The sequence below is a fragment of the Haliotis rufescens genome, unplaced genomic scaffold, assembly GCF_023055435.1.
Source record: "Haliotis rufescens isolate VD_foot unplaced genomic scaffold, xgHalRufe1.0.p SCAF_8, whole genome shotgun sequence".
NCBI classification, from domain to species: domain Eukaryota; kingdom Metazoa; phylum Mollusca; class Gastropoda; order Lepetellida; family Haliotidae; genus Haliotis; species Haliotis rufescens.
Window position 1 is genome coordinate 42,442,003 of NW_025964372.1, and position 19,600 is coordinate 42,461,602.

Sequence of the window (19,600 nt, forward strand, 5' to 3'; positions counted from 1 at the left end):
TGACCGGCAGCGGGTACAGCACGACCCATGTTCTTGACCACAACAACTACTACGTCTTTTCTACATGCTCGTCACGCTACTTTCAAACCTTCATCCAAGGAATCCTGACAAACGGGTTGGTATGAAAGACGAAACAGTGAAAAAGAAAATAAATGGAATAGAAACCTGACACACATCGACATGGGAGATGGGGGTACCATACATGTATTTCCAAACAGACGGATAGACAGACAGGCAGACAGGTATAATGAAGTGGTGACCACTATATTAACTGTTCCTGATCATGCGATCAATTACCGTATTCGACGTAATAAGCGCCCCGCTCCAATAAGCGCCAACGGCGATATTTGCTGATTTCAGGCTGTCAGCTTAAACCACAAAATTTATCTTTCAACCCTGGTTATTTTTCACCAAAATAATATTCTAATAAGAGCCCCCTATTTCTAATTTTGAAAGCGCCCTTGGCGCTTATTACGTCGAATACGGTACATGTTTTTATACGTTTTATTTGATGGGAGCCTCAGGTTAACAAGGTTTTACTATAAACAGTTAACCATTTTGTTTAAATGTAGCCAAGCTAGATTTTGGATCAGGATTCAAAAGTGAGATGGTAGTTTCTTTATCTATTAAGTGAATTTTACTTGTAAAGACGATTTGTGTGTGCATTATAAAATATGTATATCGTTTGAACTCGACATATTTAAGAAATAAACGACGAGAGGGAGTTATTTATCGTAAAACACTGCAGGGAGAATAAACTGTAAGATAAAACAACGACCACGAGACGTTTAAATCATATATGAGATATGAACATTTTGTACAGCCTTTTGAAGGATGTCAATAAATTGTACAAGCTTTAAAGACAGTAATCCATATTTATAATAATGATGACTCCCTAAAAACAGTCAAACCTCGGCAATGTCGGACAATTCCATTTTGTGTACAAGGGGGGTTAAGTTTGGTATTATCACAACTGTCTCGTAGATTATCTGCACCGTTTCTTCCAATACCGATTGTCATATCTCTTCCACTTTTGGATACGATCGTTTGGCCATTGCGTGTATCTGCTGTGTCCAGCTACATCTATGGGGAACAACTCACTTGACACTTACCTCTCAAAAATAACGTCATCCAATTTACGACGTCATCAGATTACGAGCGCATGTTCGAATCTCCAGAAATGACGTCATGATAGAACAATGTTTTATCGTGAAATAAACCACGCTTCGTTCTTCATCTTCTTTGCGATTTAACGTGTAGCTATCTTATATAAAAATTTGGTGCTATAATAAAAACAACCTTAACACTCAAACCTATATGTGAAATGAACACTTTATTACTGAAGATCTGGAATAATCCGACTCGTTTTGGGGTGTCAGACATTTGCTGTCGACAGCTTTTCACGTGATTCATTTTATACGGTGTATGCCAAAGTGGTTGTGTGCTTGCCCATGATAAGTCATCTAATACTATAAATTTGTTAGGTGTATCTAAGAATTATTTCATTACCTTTGTCCACGGCATTTCTTTCCTGACTATGAATACATTACTATTTCCTTTGATTTAGCCATAATCAACTTGTCAATTATAAAGTATTATTTACAATAAAAGCTGAGTTTCAGTGAGTTGTTTTTCATTAGCCCTGTTAAAATATGTTTTCCAAACCAATATATTTTCAACTTGGTTAGTGCGAAAGGTGATTGGTAGAGGTGACACATTGTTAGGAGTGAATATGTGTGGTGGTGTGTTCACTGGAATCCGAAACCAAGACCGTCGGTTGCTGGCGCAGCTAAGGCAAAATTAATAACTCTGTGTAACGTATTTACAGCATTATGGACCGCATCCGTGGTCTAGTTGTAGAGCGTCCGCCGGAGAGCGGAAGGTCCGGGGTTCGACCCCGGCCGCGTCATGCGAATAGACCTTGAAAGATGGTACTTGTTGTTACCCTGTCTGGCGCTCGGCATTAAGGGGCTAAAACAAGGACTGGTCGGCTCGGAGTCAGTATACTGTGTCTGAGAGGGGCATTCATGTTAAACTGCGGCATGGTATCTTAGTGGGCTAGCACTATCAATCGGCATCAGTCCGGACTATTACAAGGAGCCACAAACGCGCACGCACGCACACACGCGAGCACGCACGCACGCACGCACGCGCACACACACACACACACACACACACACGTGCATGCACATCGCTATATAAGTGCAATAATCTTGGACGCGACATAAAAAGAATATTTCTCCTCACCTCACCTACAATATTGTGACATTTTACAATATGTGCTGGTGCCTATGCCCATGAGTATATCCATATAACAAAATACAGCCGTGATATTTCCTATTCAGTATCGTATATTTTTCAGTACAAATGCCCAACAGCAATGCCTACAGACGAGTCTCGAGCCCGCTTCTGTGACAAACATCACGGGGACGATGCCGGGGCAGATCTACGACGTTCACACGCAGTGTCAAATGATGTTTGGGCCAGGCTTCGTCTTGCGATCAGTACGAAAAATATATTTATTAGCATTAGAAGAAATCCTGCTTGGTCCTTCATATAATAGACAGGTGTAAAACTGTCTTTCTGCTATATTTCCATTATCACGATAGACATTTTACTCACTACTGAACATGACATTTACAGGATATCGACATAGGTAATTCAGAAAACATATGCAAGAGAATGGTCTGTGGCAAGGAACAGCTTAAGTCGTCCCGAAACGCTGCAGACGGAACGCCATGTGGCGATAAAAAGGTACACCATCTGAACGTGCATATGTGTCTGTACTTAACCCATGTTAACATTTGCATGCACTTCCCAGGGAACTGTGAATGGAAATTGAATGTAAACATGTTCATGAAATTGGACTGTATAAGTTGATAGGCGTAGCAATTGCTATAAATGTTTCATAAATTGTTGTTATTATTATCATTAGTAGTGTTATATGTGTTGCACTGTGATTTCAGTGGTGTGTTGCTGGACAGTGTGTGTTTTCCATAGATGCACCAGAACAAAACAATAGTAAGTTATTGAAGTATACGTTTACACATAAGTCAGAGGAATCGCTTCTCGGGAGCATGGGTATGATGCTGACAAACTACGGATCATAACAAAGGTGAATCTGTGAATTCGAATCCACTAGCAGCGGATCTTGGAAGCACTTAAGGGTTGCAACTTTGCCAAATGTGTCGTAGCACATCAGACCTCCAATCGATACAAAAAAAGTGTACATAATATCATTTAAAGAAGCAAAGGAGCATCTGAAATGGTAGTCATGGTCATATTGTCATGAAACGGTCACAAAACAAATTAATGATCATAAATATTCGATATTCTGTATTTCAATTCGAGTATGTCACACGGTGAACAAAAACAAATGTTTATCGTCAGAACATTAAAACAGGATACAAATTTAAGAAATAGTAAGTGGTACTTGACTTTTTTCTGGGTGTGTATGCTATACCTCGTTAGAGAGCGCCATAATATCTCGGACGACATCTTTTCCTTGAATGCAATGATCACTTTCGGAAACCTGCCAACATTTTCAGCTGACTGTCTCTTTGGGAACCAGCCAATCGTTTACCCGGGGAATAGAACATGTGCTGAGCTGATAAGTGCAACACCACGTTTGTGCTACAATCCTGGTTATTTGACGGCCTGCTGTGAGACCTGTCCTGTCCACAAGAGAAATGACGGTACTTATTTCTTAATGATAGTAGTCTCTCGTTAAGTCATTTCAAGCATATTGTACAGAACGTACACTATTTCTAAGTATAAATCTAATGTGCTTTACATCTACATGTTTCATGTATTCATATGTACAGAGAAAATATCATGTTCCAATAGGGATTACTTTGTAATGGTGCTGTCTATGGGATCGTTGGTGGAGTGATGTGGTGGTGGTGGGTTAGGGTCGGGGGTGACTGAGCTGATATTTTTGATGCAGCAAATAATTTGTTTTTGAAAAAGAATTAACCAACGGCAATATCAGTTCTTTTTTACATGCTGGTTTTCCGGGGAAAATGGGTTGTGAGCAAAGGGTTTTCGCTGCTTTTCTGTACTAGAAACAATTCTAACAAAACATCTACCCCGGGTACATATATAAATCATAAATCCTGTATTTTGGCTTCAATCACACTTACTAAAATGTTCAGATTTTCAACAGACGTCCTTCTCACTGTCAATCACACAATTAGTTGTCGCAGAGTAGTCTTGTAACTACCCAAGCCATGACGCCATGATGGCGGCAACATCACTTTTTTTCCTGTGTGTGCTTGAGTTAACTCCCATAGTAATATTAGTAACAATCTAGCACTTGGTAGTAAGGCACATTAAGCTAAGATAATTCTCATAAGTTTTCTATAATAACAGACATCAAAGCCTGTGTTTGGGGATTTTGTGAGGTTGTCATGTTGTCTCCCTCTACCCCTGGGTGCAAGAAGTGTGGCCAATTCATGGTCAGGGGAGATCCTCATGAAAACTGCACGAAGTGCAGAGGTATGACCTGCACTTAGGAGAAGAGATGTGAACAATGCAGTAGGCGCGAGGCTGCCAAGAAGAAAGTGGAAAACATCGTAACTGGAAAATCAGTTTCCACTCCAGTGCCTCCCTCTCCAGTCCACCCACCATCTCCTGCACCCACCATGAGTCTGATCAACCAACTGTTCAACAGCAGGAGATGGTGAAGGGCATGCTCGAGACGAAGCTCTCAGCAATGGATACAGAGATAGGAAAGATCAAAGAGATAGCTCTGGCATAGACTATCCGATCTTCTTCCACGGCCGTAGGCCCATCTACAATAGACCAGTAAACTGGGCCGTACGGTCAGCCAGCAGGCGTTACCCAACCAAGGGAGAATACCGTACGGGAACGGCACGGTATCCATGTACAGGCCGTCCACGGCAACCAAGCCAGCCAGCCACACCAGCCAGACGCTGAACAGTTGCATGGACTCCATGGGCCAGCCACCCACAGCTACCCAGCCGACCGACTACGGCTTACCGTATGACCTTCATCAGCCAACGGTTCCCAAGCCAGCAACACGGTACACACGGGATTACCCAGGCAGCCGACTGGCCAGCCGGCCGAAAGTGCAGCCACCGCATGGCTTCCGCTACCCATGGACCACAAGCCACACAGAGACAGATTATACCGGAATCATGGTGACCGGAGGGTGACGAAACCTACGGTATATACGCAGAGTGCGACGATTATCCATTATATCCATTATCCTAGCTATGTCTATGGACTGCGATTTACGCCTATCGTCTTTCAACATAATGCCGAATCCGGGCCCAGTGGGAAGGCGTCTACTGTCATACGCCAAAAATTGGAAGCGAGTTATGCCCGCCCACTGGATTCCACACGTCGTGGATCATGGATACAAGCTACACTTCAGGGAACACCCGATCCTGATCACACACGCCGTGGGCCGAAGATTTCCCCTGGTCGGAGCCAAGGGTTTTTACTCTCTGGTCTTCTGGAAAAAAATACAACCGAGATGAGGATGATTATAAATTTAAAAACCCTCATCAAGAGATCTGGTACCTCCACCAAAATTCGAGATGGAGTCCATACGGAAATTATGGTCTAGGTTGAAGAAAGGGGACTGGCTTATCAGCCTAGACTAACAGATGCATATCTTCACGTCCCGAGAAACCCATCCTCCAGTAACTATCTACGCTTCAATGGTCGACGCTACGAATTCCAAGTGCTACCATTCGGGATAGCAATAGAGCTTTGGCTATTCACCAGGGTTACAGCACCAGTCATCAAGTTCGCTCACCTCAAGCTAGTTCGAATTCAAAGCTATCTGGGCGACTTCCTAGCGGCAGACCAAGGAAACGATCAGCTACATCAGAACTTGATATTCACGGTCCAACTTATGACCTACCTAGGCCTTCTAATCAATCCATCCAAGTCAGAGACTACTCCGGTTCAAGACATTATATACATCAGAGTAAGATTCCAGCTAGACAGGGGATATCTATGCCCATCGGAGGATCGATTCGATAAGACTATAGAGATGATTCAATCACTTTCAAGTCAACCCAGCAAGTCGCCGAGGTGGTGGATGTCTCTTCAAGGCAACTTTACGTCTCTACAGGTTATGATCTTCAGAGGAAGGCTGATGCTACGTCCTCTACAGATATGTGTCAACTATATACGATCTCACGGCCAAGAGTGCCTGACTCAGTTAACTCCCAGATTACTATGAGACCTCCATTGGTGGAATCACAGAGAACATGTGATGAGTGGCATCCCTCTGATATCTATTCACAGACGCGTCAGATTCGGGATGGGGAGCCCATATGGACGATCTCATCGTACAGGGATCGTGGAACACAGAGGAGAAAAACCTTCATATCAACTGCAGGGAAATCAAGGCCATATATAACACCATCCTGGAATGGTGGATACATCTTCATCTATCATCTGTTCTCATAGCCACGGACAACAACACAGTAGTGGCCTATATTCAGAAGCAGGGAGGAACCAGAACAATCACCCTGATGATGATGACTACACGATTGTTTGCCTTGGCAGACTCCTTCAATTGCCGGATCGAGACATATACCCGGGAAACTGAACAGTCTTTCGGGTGAGAAAAGTGGCAACAGAATGGACATTACATCCCCAGATCTTCACCTGGATAACCAAGCTATGGGGCAGACCACATATAGATCTATTCGCCACCTGCCAGAACAACCAACTTCCGGTCTATGTCAACCGAGTTCACGTCCAAAGAGCTCACCAGATCGACGCTCTTTCGATGGATTGGACCAATCTATTCGCCTACGCATTCCCATCATGGTCTCTCCTTGACAAAGTCATCCACGAGGTGGAGGAGACGCATGGTGTAATAATACTGATAGCTTCAATATGGCCCAGCAGGGCGTGGTTCCCCAGACTACTTAAGCTACAAATGGAGGAACCTATACAGTAACCACTTCGTCGAGATCTGCTATGACAAGTCCAACATATTTCACGAAAATCTGCCCAGTCTACATCTAGCCTGGAAGTTTTCATGCAGAAGATGCAGACATCCGTATACTCTGAGCTTGCCTCAGAAGCTGTTGCAAGATCGGGGAGACCTTCATCCTCCGACACCAGCAGCATCAGAGGGTGTGTACACCTTTGATTATTATTCTGCATATCAGGTGTAGGTAGGATTAGAGGCACCTTTAATATCAACTATCACCATTAGACAGGAAGTGAAGTCATTACCGGAAGTAAGAGAAACCGAAAGTGACGTCAGCACCGGAAACAAATTGCTAAATGACGCCTTTGGGGTAGAAATAGACCTAGAAAGACGTCATTACCAAAAGGGGAAGTGACATACCGGAAGTGGCGTCATAACCGGAATTGGGGTCATAAACGGAAGTGACGTAATCGTCGGTATGAAAAGTCATAAATCCAGGTTTATTTACGCTCAAGATCAGCAAATATGACGGAAAATCTAGTGTAAATATCACATATTGGGACCGATTCTTGACACAGTATCTGATGTTCAAGTCCTCGAGGGGAATTTCAGAGGAAATTATCTCAAGTAGGATTAGAATCAGTACATAATGGTTTCCAGAAGAGGTTTGCAGTCAATTACACAGGGGTCCCTCTGGTATATTCTGGCAGATATGTAACAGAGGTAGAAGCTCTGTAAGAATTATTATGATAAAACCATACAATAATGTTATAGCCATACACATCCAGCAAACATAATCAATAAAAGCATAAAGCAGTAATGTTCAAGACTGTACTTACTGTTGTGTGTATGTTAGATAACAAAATCCTCTTCCAAAATGTGAATTGAGGATACAAGTACCACGTGATAATCCAGTATGACATCCACTCCTCTGTGGTACTCAGCACGTGGTTTACGTACCTCCCCTACGGTTTGTGTCATTTGGATTGTTGCCATCAGTGTCTGTTGAACATGGGTATATTGACTGATGTGTTAACCAACGGGTCATCTTCACAATTAAGATACGTTTGTATCTATTTGCCTCATATTTCTTATGTGTACTTGTATATTTCATTTGCTCTAGAAAACTGCCTATATGGAGATCGATATAGAAACTGTGACACAGTAACTCAGGACACGAAAGATCTATGCTACAACGAAGCAAATGTTTATTTGTTAACGTTAATGAGTGGCAGTAAGTTATTCTATGGAATAAAAACTTTTCAAATGATTAGATGTCTTTCACCAATTCCAAACTGGGATTATCTCCCCTTAACATACAATCAAAATACTTGATTTAATACCGGATCTGTGACCAAATTCATCAGTCCACTGTATCAGTTCAATGTATCAGTTCAATGCATCAGTCCAATGTATCAATTAAATGCATCAGTCCAATGTATCAATTCAATGTATCAGTCCAATGTATCACATCAACCTAATCTATTAGTCCAGTGTATAGGTCTAATGAATCAATTCAATGTAGAAGTCTCCTATATCAGTACAATGTATCAATTTAATGCATCAGTCCAATGTATCACTTCAACCTAATCTATTAGTCCAGTGTATAGGTCTAATGAATCAATTCAATGTAGAAGTCCCCTATATCAGTCCGATGTATTAATTGATTGCATCAGACCAATGTATCAATCCAATGTACCAGTTCAATGTACCAATCCAATGTATCAGACCAGTATATCAATCCAATGTATCAGTCCAGTGTATCACTCAAATAAATGTGTCCACTATATATGTCGAGTGTATTAGTCAAATGTTTACGTTCAAGGTATCAGTCCAATGTATCAATGCAATGTATCAATACAATATGTGAGTCCAGTGTATCAGATCATCCTAATAAACCAGTAGACGTTATCAATCTCATGTATCAATACAAAATATCAATCCAGCGTATCAATATCATCTATTAACCCAATGTATCAATACGATTTGTCAAAACAATGTATAAATCTAATGCTTCAGTCCAGTGTATCGGGGGCGGTCGGGTAGCCTAGTGGTTAAAGCGTTCGCTCGTCACGCCGAGGACCCGGGTTCGATTCCCGACATGGGTACAATGTGTGAAGCCCATTTCTGGTGTCCCCTACCGTGATATTGCTGGAATATTGCTAAAAGCGGCGTAAAACCATAATCACTCACTCCAATGTATCAGTCTAGTATATCAATCCAATGTATCAATCCAGCGTATCAATATGTACCATCTACTTCTCTAATTATTAAAGCAGTAATATATTATTCATATTATTGGTGTACAAGCTGTTATTTTCGATATACAAAAATTGTGTTAATGGCAGGTGTAATTACACAATGCTAACCATTGTCAATATTAACATGAATCGTAACACAATTCTTCTTATCTTATGAACTATTCAGAATAGATCAGATATTATCAATCACAATATTACAACTGATTTATTAACAGTTTGACATGCAAAGCTTCATGCCTTTAACTCAAAGTGTGTATTTCGTCAATATTCATATTATTGTATTGTATGTTTTCCAGCAAATTGCACATATGGTGATCGTTTCTCTGACTGTGACACTGTTATTACTCAGGAAGAGAAACGTCTTTGTTACATTGAAAACAATGCCTATGGCTGTTGTGAGACTTGCTCAGCCTACTCATCAGGAGGTGGTAAGTACAGACACTAGGGGTTTTGGTGAGGTCTGGTTTGGGTTTTGGATGATTTAGTCAATCATTCAAGTTGTAGTTTATAAGGCTTTTATAAGTCTGAATCTCATTTTCGAGTTTCTGCAGTTATCATTATTAAAAGTTATTGGACAGGACGTAAGTTTTTTTTATTTGAGCACCAAGTATATATTGGCTTTATACATAACATACTCCTGATCATCGAAATTAAGGGATTTGCTCAACTTCTAATCTGCAACATTTAGGTTATTGACGGGTATATATATCATAGTCGCGAGGGTGTTTCACATAGGTGTTGCAGACCGACTCTGTGGTCTAGTGGTAGAGCGTCCGCCCGAAGAACGGAAGGTCCGGGGTTCGATCCCCGGCCGCATCATACCAAAAAGACGTTAAAAGAAGGTACTTGTTGTTACCCTGCCTGGCGCTCGGCATTAAGGGGCTAAAACAAGGACTGGTCGGCTCGGAGTCAGTATACTGTGTCTGCGTGGGATATTCGTGTTAAACTGCAGCATGGTATCTCAGTGTTCTAGCCCTATAAATCGGCGTCAGTCCGAAATAGTACAAGCGGCCACACACACACGTGAATGCACGTCGCTATATAAGTGCAATAATCTTGGACGCGACGTTAAACCCCATTTCACCTCACCTCACCTCACATAGATGTTGCCTTTCGCGCCCAGTAGTCACCTGTGGGTAGAAACGTTTAATCATTGTTTTTGTGTATTCATGTTTGAAGTTGTATTATGATCTAATGTTTGAAAGAATTGAGGAAGTTATGGGTAACCTACAGAGCATTATGGCTCATTAGTTCATAGTAATATATCTACTCATAACTGCTTCGTAGAAACATAAATGGTAGATATTTCTGCACACTGTTGACCATTGTCAGTATTATCCTAAGTTAGCATTTTGACACTACTCTATATTTTCCTCTCCTCTATGTGTCCTCTACAGGAAACTTAAATCATGTCTACTTATATTAGGAACTATTCAGAAAGGACCACGTGTAATCAGTTACAATATCACAACATATCTATTGTGTTAATGGCAGGTGTAATAACACAATTCTAACCATTTCAATATTAACATGAATCCTAACACAATTCTGCTAATCTTATGAACTATTCAGAATGGATCAGATATTATCAATCACAATATTACAACTGGTTTATTAACAGTTTGACATGCAAAGTTTCATGCCTTTAACACAAAGTGTGTATTTCGTCAATATTCATATTATTGAATTGTATGTTTTCCAGCCAATTGCACATATGGGGATCGTTACTCTGACTGTGACACTGTTATTACTCAGGAACGGAAACGTCTTTGTTACATTGAAAACAATGCCTATGGCTGTTGTGAGACTTGCTCAGCCTACTCGTCAGGAGGTGGTAAGTACAGACACTAGGGGTTTTGATGAGGTCTGGTTTGGGTTTTGGATTATGATCTAATGTTTGAAAGAATTGAGGAGCCATGGGTAACCTACGGAGCATTATGGCTCATTAGTTAGAAGTAATATATATACTAATAACTGCTTCGTAGAAACATAAATGGTAGATATTTCTGCACACTGTTGGCCATTGTCAGTATTATCATAAGTTAGCATTTTGACACTACTCTATATTTGCCTCTCCTCTATGTGTCCTCTACAGGAAACTTAAATCATGTCTACTTATATTAGGAACTATTCAGAAAGGACACGTGTAATCAGTCACAATATTACAACATATCTATTAACAGTTTTATTTTGTTCACAGTTCACATAATGTAGAATATTTGATGATAAGAGTAAGATAGAAAGAGAGATAAGTGCATGGTTTTCCTTGTCTCCTGAAAAACGAGTGTCAATATTGCAATTTATTAGACTGTATAGCATGTCCTAACACCTTTTGTTTTGACTCTTAAACCTGTCAATTCCTCTTTTGTAATTGATTCCAAAGCTCCATAATTGTTGTCTGCAGCGCATAGTCGTCCGTCATCGCAGTGTCTGGTATCTATAATTTATGTTATGACATTACGCGTGATAACTGGTCTAAATGATGAAATATGTCTTATAGTTGAAAAGAATAGTTATGCGGAGTTGCATAAATTTACTGTGAATCTATCCGCGAATGGAATCTATGCCTCTTACCACCATGTGCTGCCATTGATCATCGGATTCACCAAAGGGTTAAACATGTTCCATCTGCATTACCTTGGGATTTACTTCCACATGGACCATGGTCTAGTGAAAGGTAACACGATGGTTATGATAACTGAAAGACGAACATGCTCGACACTATTGTCATCAATATAGCAATTAGCAAATATTTGAACGTTTAAATACTGCTTGATTATGTTGCAGACTGTCCCTATGGCGACAACACGTTGACTGGCCCATGTGCCTTTAGCAACTGTATCACTTCCGGTCCCGACTACATTGGGAGGTGTTGTGACACTTGTCGCAATTTTACGTCACAATCTTCCACAACTACAACAACTACAACTGTACCAACAACCACCACAACTACATTAACATCTACCACAACTGCACCAATAACTACCACTTTACCAACTACCACAATTACACCAACTACCACTACTACACTAACATCTACCACAACTGCACCAACAACTACACCAACTGCACCAACAGCTGCGCCATCAACAACTACAACAACTACAACTGTACCAACAACCACCACAACTACACTAACATCTACCACAACTGAACAAATAACTACCACTTTACCAACTACCACAATTACACCAACTACCACTACTACACTAACATCTACCACAACTACACCAACAACTACACCAACTGCACCAACAGCTACTACAACGACTGCCACAGCTACACCAACAACTGTAACAACTACTACTGTACCAACAACTACCATAACTACACTAACATCTACCACAACTGCACCAGCAACTACCACTTTACCAACTACCACTAGTACACCAACTACCACTACTACACTAACATCTACCACAACTGCACCAACAACTACACCAACTGCACCAACAGCTGCGCCATCAACAACTACAACAACTACAACTGTACCAACAACCACCACAACTACACTAACATCTACCACAACTGAACAAATAACTACCACTTTACCAACTACCACAATTACACCAACTACCACTCCTACACTAACATCTACCACAACTACACCAACAACTACTACAACGACTGCCACAGCTACACCAACAACTGTAACAACTACTACTGTACCAACAACTACCATAACTACACTAACATCTACCACAACTGCACCAGCAACTACCACTTTACCAACTACCACTAGTACACCAACTACCACTACTACACTAACATCTACCACAACTACACCAACAACTACACCAACTGCACCAACAGCTACTACAACGACTGCCACAGCTACACCAACAACTGTAACAACTACTACTGTACCAACAACTACCATAACTACACTAACATCTACCACAACTGCACCAGCAACTACCACTTTACCAACTACCACTAGTACACCAACTACCACTACTACACTAACATCTACCACAACTGCACCAACAACTACACCAACTGCACCAACAGCTGCGCCATCAACAACTACAACAACTACAACTGTACCAACAACCACCACAACTACACTAACATCTACCACAACTGAACAAATAACTACCACTTTACCAACTACCACAATTACAATAACTACCACTACTACACTAACATCTACCACAACTACACCAACAACTACCACAATGGCACCAACAACTACTACAACGACTGCCACAGCTACACCAACAACTGTAACAACTACTACTGTACCAACAACTACCATAACTACACTAACATCTACTACAACTGCACCAACAACTACCACTTTACCAACTACCACTACTACACCAATAATTACCACAATTACACCAATAACTACCACAACTGCAACAACAACTACACCAACAACTACATCAACAATTCCTACAACAGCCCGCACAACACAAAATTCTTCACCTCCATCAAAACAAGCTACCAGTACAGAAATAATGTCCAGCACAGCTACAGTCATATCAGTTCCAACACTCTGGTATGTTGCAGCAGAGATCGTCGCAGGTTTACTTGCAGTGATTTTCAGTGGCAGTAAATGATTGAAGCACCAGTAAAATGTCGGCGGCAGCAAGTGAATGGAATTAAGGGTTACCATCCCTGTTTGCAAACATAACATGCTTGATCCTTCGAGACGTGGGACAGTTTCAAGGAGGATTGCGGTTCCATATATAAGATACACAAGAGTGTGAGTTGAGGCCTTTTTCGACATGAGGTCTGTCTCATTTACTTCAAAACAACATGTTCTGTAATCACAGAATCTCCACCATCCAATATTGATATGATTCAAGAAGTTAGTCATGTTTGAAAGACATTATTCTGAACATTCGTGAATGTTTGAACATTAATTACAAGCCCTACTGCTGCCCCTCATTTGACCCATTGTATTGCCATGTTTGATAGCGATCCTAAAACTGTGCGTTTCAATATAATGTATTGATTTTTCTTTGATTTAGTGTGGCTACTGATTTCACAATTTAGCTCTGTTTGTACTGATTTCTGGTTTCCTGCTTAGTGATTGTTTGTGGCATCTGCTTTTTCTTGACAGTAATGACTCCATATATGTTTGATTGCATTTTGTTAATTCACCCAAAGGGGCCATGATTTTGACTTATGAGAGAACGACAAAATAAATTTCAAAGGAAATGTTAGCACTGTTTCTTTTGATCAGAAACTTATTTGGTTGGTTGTTTAACGCCGCACTCAGCAATATCCCTGCTATATGACGACGGTCTGTAAATAATCGAGTCTGAACCAGATAATCCAGTGATTGACCTCATGAGCATCGATCCACGCAATTGGGATACGATTACATGCATCAACCGAGCCTGACCACCCGAACCCGTTAGTCGCCTCTTACAACAAGCATCAGAAGCTTAGTACCTGTTAGACCTCATGACATGCGAATCATGCGAACTATAGATATTCTGACCTGAGAAGGTTCACATTCAGAACCATGTTGCGTTGTTGGGCGATGAGTTCCAGTTGGAGCTGCTAATTAAAAAGCAAAAAGCAAAGACTAGACAATTTATGCAAACTATACATCTGCACATTCATCTTGTACAGACAGGGCGTAGGGGGCGGTGCCAACGGTTTAATACAGTACACAAACTGGTTGACTGAAGGAATAGAAAACCTCATGGCTGTACAGTGGAAAGAAAACGTAATGTACTTACAAACTGGATTTTATTAATCACGTACAGTGTACCAATTTCACAGTTTAATATATATTTAACGTAGTACTATGTTCTTCTTTATCATTTACAGTCATGTCTAGCTTCCCCAAAAAATCCAGGAAGAAATATACTTTGATCCTAAAAAAGTCGCGCCTATAATAGAGCATAAAATTTCAGAAATATATCAGTCTGAAGAAAGTAAAGGAGTTTCTGGAAGACAAGTATGCAAATTCATTGAACAAGCAGGTGAAGAATAGGTTTCCCAGACCACGTGTACGAGTCAATGAGCGAGATGAAATGTTGGACATGGACCTTGCTGACGTCAGTCACCATTCCAGTGTGCGTTATTCATGGTGTGCATTATTTCTTCATAGCGACATAGACATTTTATTGCGATTTTTGTGAGTCAAGCCACATAAGAACAAAATGAGTGAGTGACTTGGCATTGACGTCGCTTTTAACAGTATTCAGGCTATATCACGGCGTGTCAGCTTAATGTGGGAGGAAAGCCCAAAGTGACGCAAGTCTAAGACGTTTACCACTTCGGTGAAACCTATGAGCACGGGTATATTGCTGACAAACCTAGAAACATAATTGGGGCGAAACGGGATTCGAACCCACGATCATAGGTTTCTGTCGTGCCAAAGGGACACAACTCTGCACAATCGCGGCGCCTTAGACGACTGAGCCAGCCGTGCCCCCCTTAAGAACAGAAAACCCGAGATGGTGGTAGAAGGATTGAAACTTATCTCCCGTGTAGACAAAGGTATGGACTTTGCTTGTGTTTTCAAAGAAGGTAGGTAAACAAGGTATAAAACTGATAGTTACTTTAAAGCCTAATGTGCGGAAAGGGTATTTCGCCCATTAAGATCACTCATGACTAGGTATTTAACACATAAGAACACACATAAGTACATTGGTGTCGAACCAAGTTCCATTCTGTCACAACATTTGATTTTTCAACTTTGTACACCACTATCCCACATGACAAACTTAAGGAATACCTTCATTCCTTGATCCATGGGCCTTTTGTTCCAAACGTGGTGAACACAGATACAGTTGCGTATCTATACTCAGACGTTCAGGACAATGTCTGAAAAAATGAAAGCAAATGCCATCTGAAGTTTACTGAGAAAACAATATGTGAAATGCTTGACTCCCTCATTGATAACATCTGCGTAACATTGGAGGGTAAGACATTTAGGCAAGAAGTAGGCATTCCTCATAGGCGCCAATTGTGCTCCCCTTCTTGCGTATCTGTTTCTTTATGCATATGAATCGGAATTTCTGTTATTTGGCAAAGAAGTTTAACTTAATCTTCTGATATTTAGATGATCTGATATCATTCAATAACCATCAAATAGCCCATTCCCTTCCACTGATTTACCCACCTGAACTAGACATAAAGGAGACCAGTGAGACCGCCTCATCTGTTTCATAGTTAGATCTATGCATAAAGATTCAGAGTGACAAAACACTCTCCACAAGACTGTATGACAAGAGGGTTGACTTCAACTTTCCAATAATCAATTTTCCCTTCATGTCGAACAATATTCAAGCAGGTCCAGCCTTTGGTGTTTACATTTCGCAACTTTTTAGATACAATCGAGCATGCTCTTTCTAACAAGATTTCAAAGAGTGTCATACGACTCTTGCTCAGAAGTGGTATGATCAAGGTTACAACATTCAAGGCCTCAGTAAAGCTTTCAAAAGGTTTTATGGTAGATATTTGGAGGACATTTCCAAATTTGACGTATCAGTGGCAAAAATGATGCCAGATGCAATTTCCTATAACTTGTACCATATGTTCCCATGTTTTTTCAGGTGAACAATTGGTTGTTGGTTGGTTTGTTGTTTAACGCCACACTCAGCAATATTCCAGCTATGACGGCGGTCTGTTAATAATCGAGTCTGGACCAGACAATCCAGTGATTAATATCATGAGCATCGATCCACGCAATTGGGATCGATGACATGCATCAACCAAGTCAGCGAGCCTGACCACCCGATCCCGTTAGTCGCCTCTTACGACAAGCATAGTCGCCTTTTACGGCAAGCATGTGTTGCTGAAGACCTAATCGGCCCCGGATCTTCACGGGCCAGGTGAACAATTGACTTGCCTTTGCTGTGTTTGTGACGTGTGCCACCGGTGGGACAGGATACGCTCACCTTTTCGCGAACGCTTGTTATCATTACTATTTGATAGTGATTCATAAACACATACTCATGATATAGTCGGAATTGTACAATCGATAGATAGCGATTTCTATTGGATATGGAAAAGGTTTTGTCACTTTATTTATCTGGGTTGGTGTATAATTACAATCTCACACTACACGAAAGTCCGACAATGGGCTGAAGCTGACGTCAAAATAGTAAATGAACCTACACCAAACTAAATTAAGGTGCGAATTAGTTATTTGACAAACCTTTCAGTAAGGAACACAACTTTGGTTGGACTGAAGAATTATTCAAAATTGTTTGACGCATTCGTCGACAAAGTATTACTATCTACGGACTGAAAGGGTTTTACAATGAAAGGACTTTCCTACGAACAGATCAAAAACATGAACAGAGACACATATAAAGTGTTTGTACAATAAATTATATTTATGAAAGGAATCAACAAATTCTTTTTTTTAAAAGCTATAAAAGGGTTGGTCACGTTTGTCAGTCCTCTACAGCTGTGACATACGAAGACTGTTTTTATGGTTCCCTGATCAATGAGTTTCAGAGCTCAATTCCACCCTACTGAGAAATTGCATTGAGAGTCAACAACAGTTTCAATCTAAAGAAGCGTGCATAAAATCTTTGCAAGTAGCTCAAGTCCGTGATTCACCAAATAATTTTGATATACTTGTCTCATACATAAACAAAAAGAACAGTATTGAGGATTGAGTAATGATTGTGAAGATTTATCAGTGATTGGATTTTCTACGTTTATGAGGTGAGGCTGTACCAGTGTAGAGAAGCCACTTAATTTTATCTCACTCAACCAGTCCACAGTTTAAGGTTAAGGACATGATGGAGTGGCTCGATCCTTTTATTACCGTCTTCGCAATGCTTGTGGTTTTGACACAGAGGTCCATCACCACGAATACCCTTTTCATTGGGGTCGCACGGGTGGCCCTGTCGTCTAAGGCGCCACAACTTGAATGTGGGTTCGACTTCAAGTTCGCCCCGATTATGTTTCTAGGTTTGGCAGCAACATGATACCTGGGGACATCCGTAATAAATTCATTTCTTCCCTATATTTGAATATTGCTGCATAGAGTCATGGATGAGCGAAGTTGGGAGGGAGATGTGTGTATGTTTCTGCCTGCCTGTCTGTCTAGTGGCAGAGCGTCCGCCCGGAGAGTGGAATGTACGGGGTTCGATCCCCGGCCCCGTCATACCAAAACACGTTAAAATATGGTACTTGTTGTTACCGTGTCTGACAGGTCGGCTTGGAGTCAGAATACTGTGTCTGAGTTGGGTATTCGTGTTAAACTGCGGCATGGCATCTCAGTGAGCACTATAAATCGGCATCAGTCCGGACTGGTACAAGCAGCCACACAAACACACACACGTACATGCACGTCGCTATATAAGTGCAATAATCTTGGACGCGACGTTAAACCCCATTTCACCTCACCTCACCTCATTTGGTTTGTCACGGTTTCAATACACACCCCACGTGTCGTTCATACAATCTCTCATTGTCAGTTATGTTGGCTTTCAGTCGACTCACACTGGTTTAACGTTGTGTTCACGATTATTACACCTAGTAGTGTAAAGCGACGTCCATGCTCGCGTATGGGTGTGAGTGTTTGTACTAGTCCCGACTTAGACCAGTTTCACAGTGCTGGCCTACCGAGATACCGCAGTTTAACATGGATATCCCACTCAGCCACTGTATACTGACTTCGAGGCGACCAGTCTACGTTTTATCCCCTTAACACCGAGTGGTAGGGTGTCTACAAGTACAAATAATGATGTGTTGGTTTAACATAGTAATGTGATTGTTGTCTGTAAATAATCGATTATGGGTTAGACAAACCAGTCAGGCATGACTGTGATCATTTAACCACACGATCCAATAATAGGTTACTCAAGGCGCTCTAACCTGCAAGCCCGGCGGTTATAACAAAATCAAAAGGACCACTAATTTTAGTTCGTAATAACCGTAGTTCGTTATAAACGTATATGCAGAATATATACAACAGCCAGGACTAAACAACAAGTTCGTTATATCAGTCAGTTTGTTATGAGAGTGCTCGTTATAAACGTAGTTTACTGTAGTTTAATTTATCTCATTTAGGTATCACGAGACGTACATGTAGTTGTATTACAGTGTATTGTTAAGAGAAATATATGAGACGGTCATAAATGACTAACCCGCATGCAATAGAAATCTGTAACAAATAAAACGTGACTCTTTAACTATGGTTGATAAATGAAGCGACTGAAGCGAAGTGCACAGTGGGAGACGAAATACAAACTACACCGAACAATTGCAGGTGAACATAACTGCTGAGGGGACTGTATCACTTGATAGCAAGCTGTCATTCGAGTATGGCCCTCAGTTTGAAGTATAAGCACCCCCACCCCTTCCCCCCACCCCCGTTTTGAAAAATGAGGGATAAAGAAATCACCATGCCCGCCGGCCCGTATGTCCGTCCGTCCGTCCGTCCGTCCGTCTGCCGTCCGTTTTCCGTTTCCGGAGTAGAACTCCAAAC

At 41.1% G+C, this 19,600-nt stretch overlaps 1 protein-coding gene across 3 annotated transcripts in view; it reads left to right on the forward strand.

Annotated features, from left to right (window-relative positions):
• Nucleotides 1-19,600, forward strand: part of LOC124114973 (mucin-2-like) — a 114,796-nt gene that overhangs the window by 77,802 nt on the left and 17,394 nt on the right. Inside the window, exons 19-21 of one of the 3 annotated variants that reach the window (XM_048389166.1) lie at nt 9,480-9,611; nt 10,886-11,017; nt 11,971-14,357. In XM_048389166.1, coding sequence (XP_048245123.1) covers nt 9,480-9,611; nt 10,886-11,017; nt 11,971-13,748 — 2,042 coding nt within the window. In that variant the 3' untranslated portion in view covers nt 13,749-14,357. Of the gene's footprint in view, nt 1-9,479; nt 9,612-10,885; nt 11,018-11,970; nt 14,358-19,600 lie in introns of those variants that run through there. The other 2 variants (XM_048389168.1, XM_048389167.1) reach the window with 2 other exon arrangements.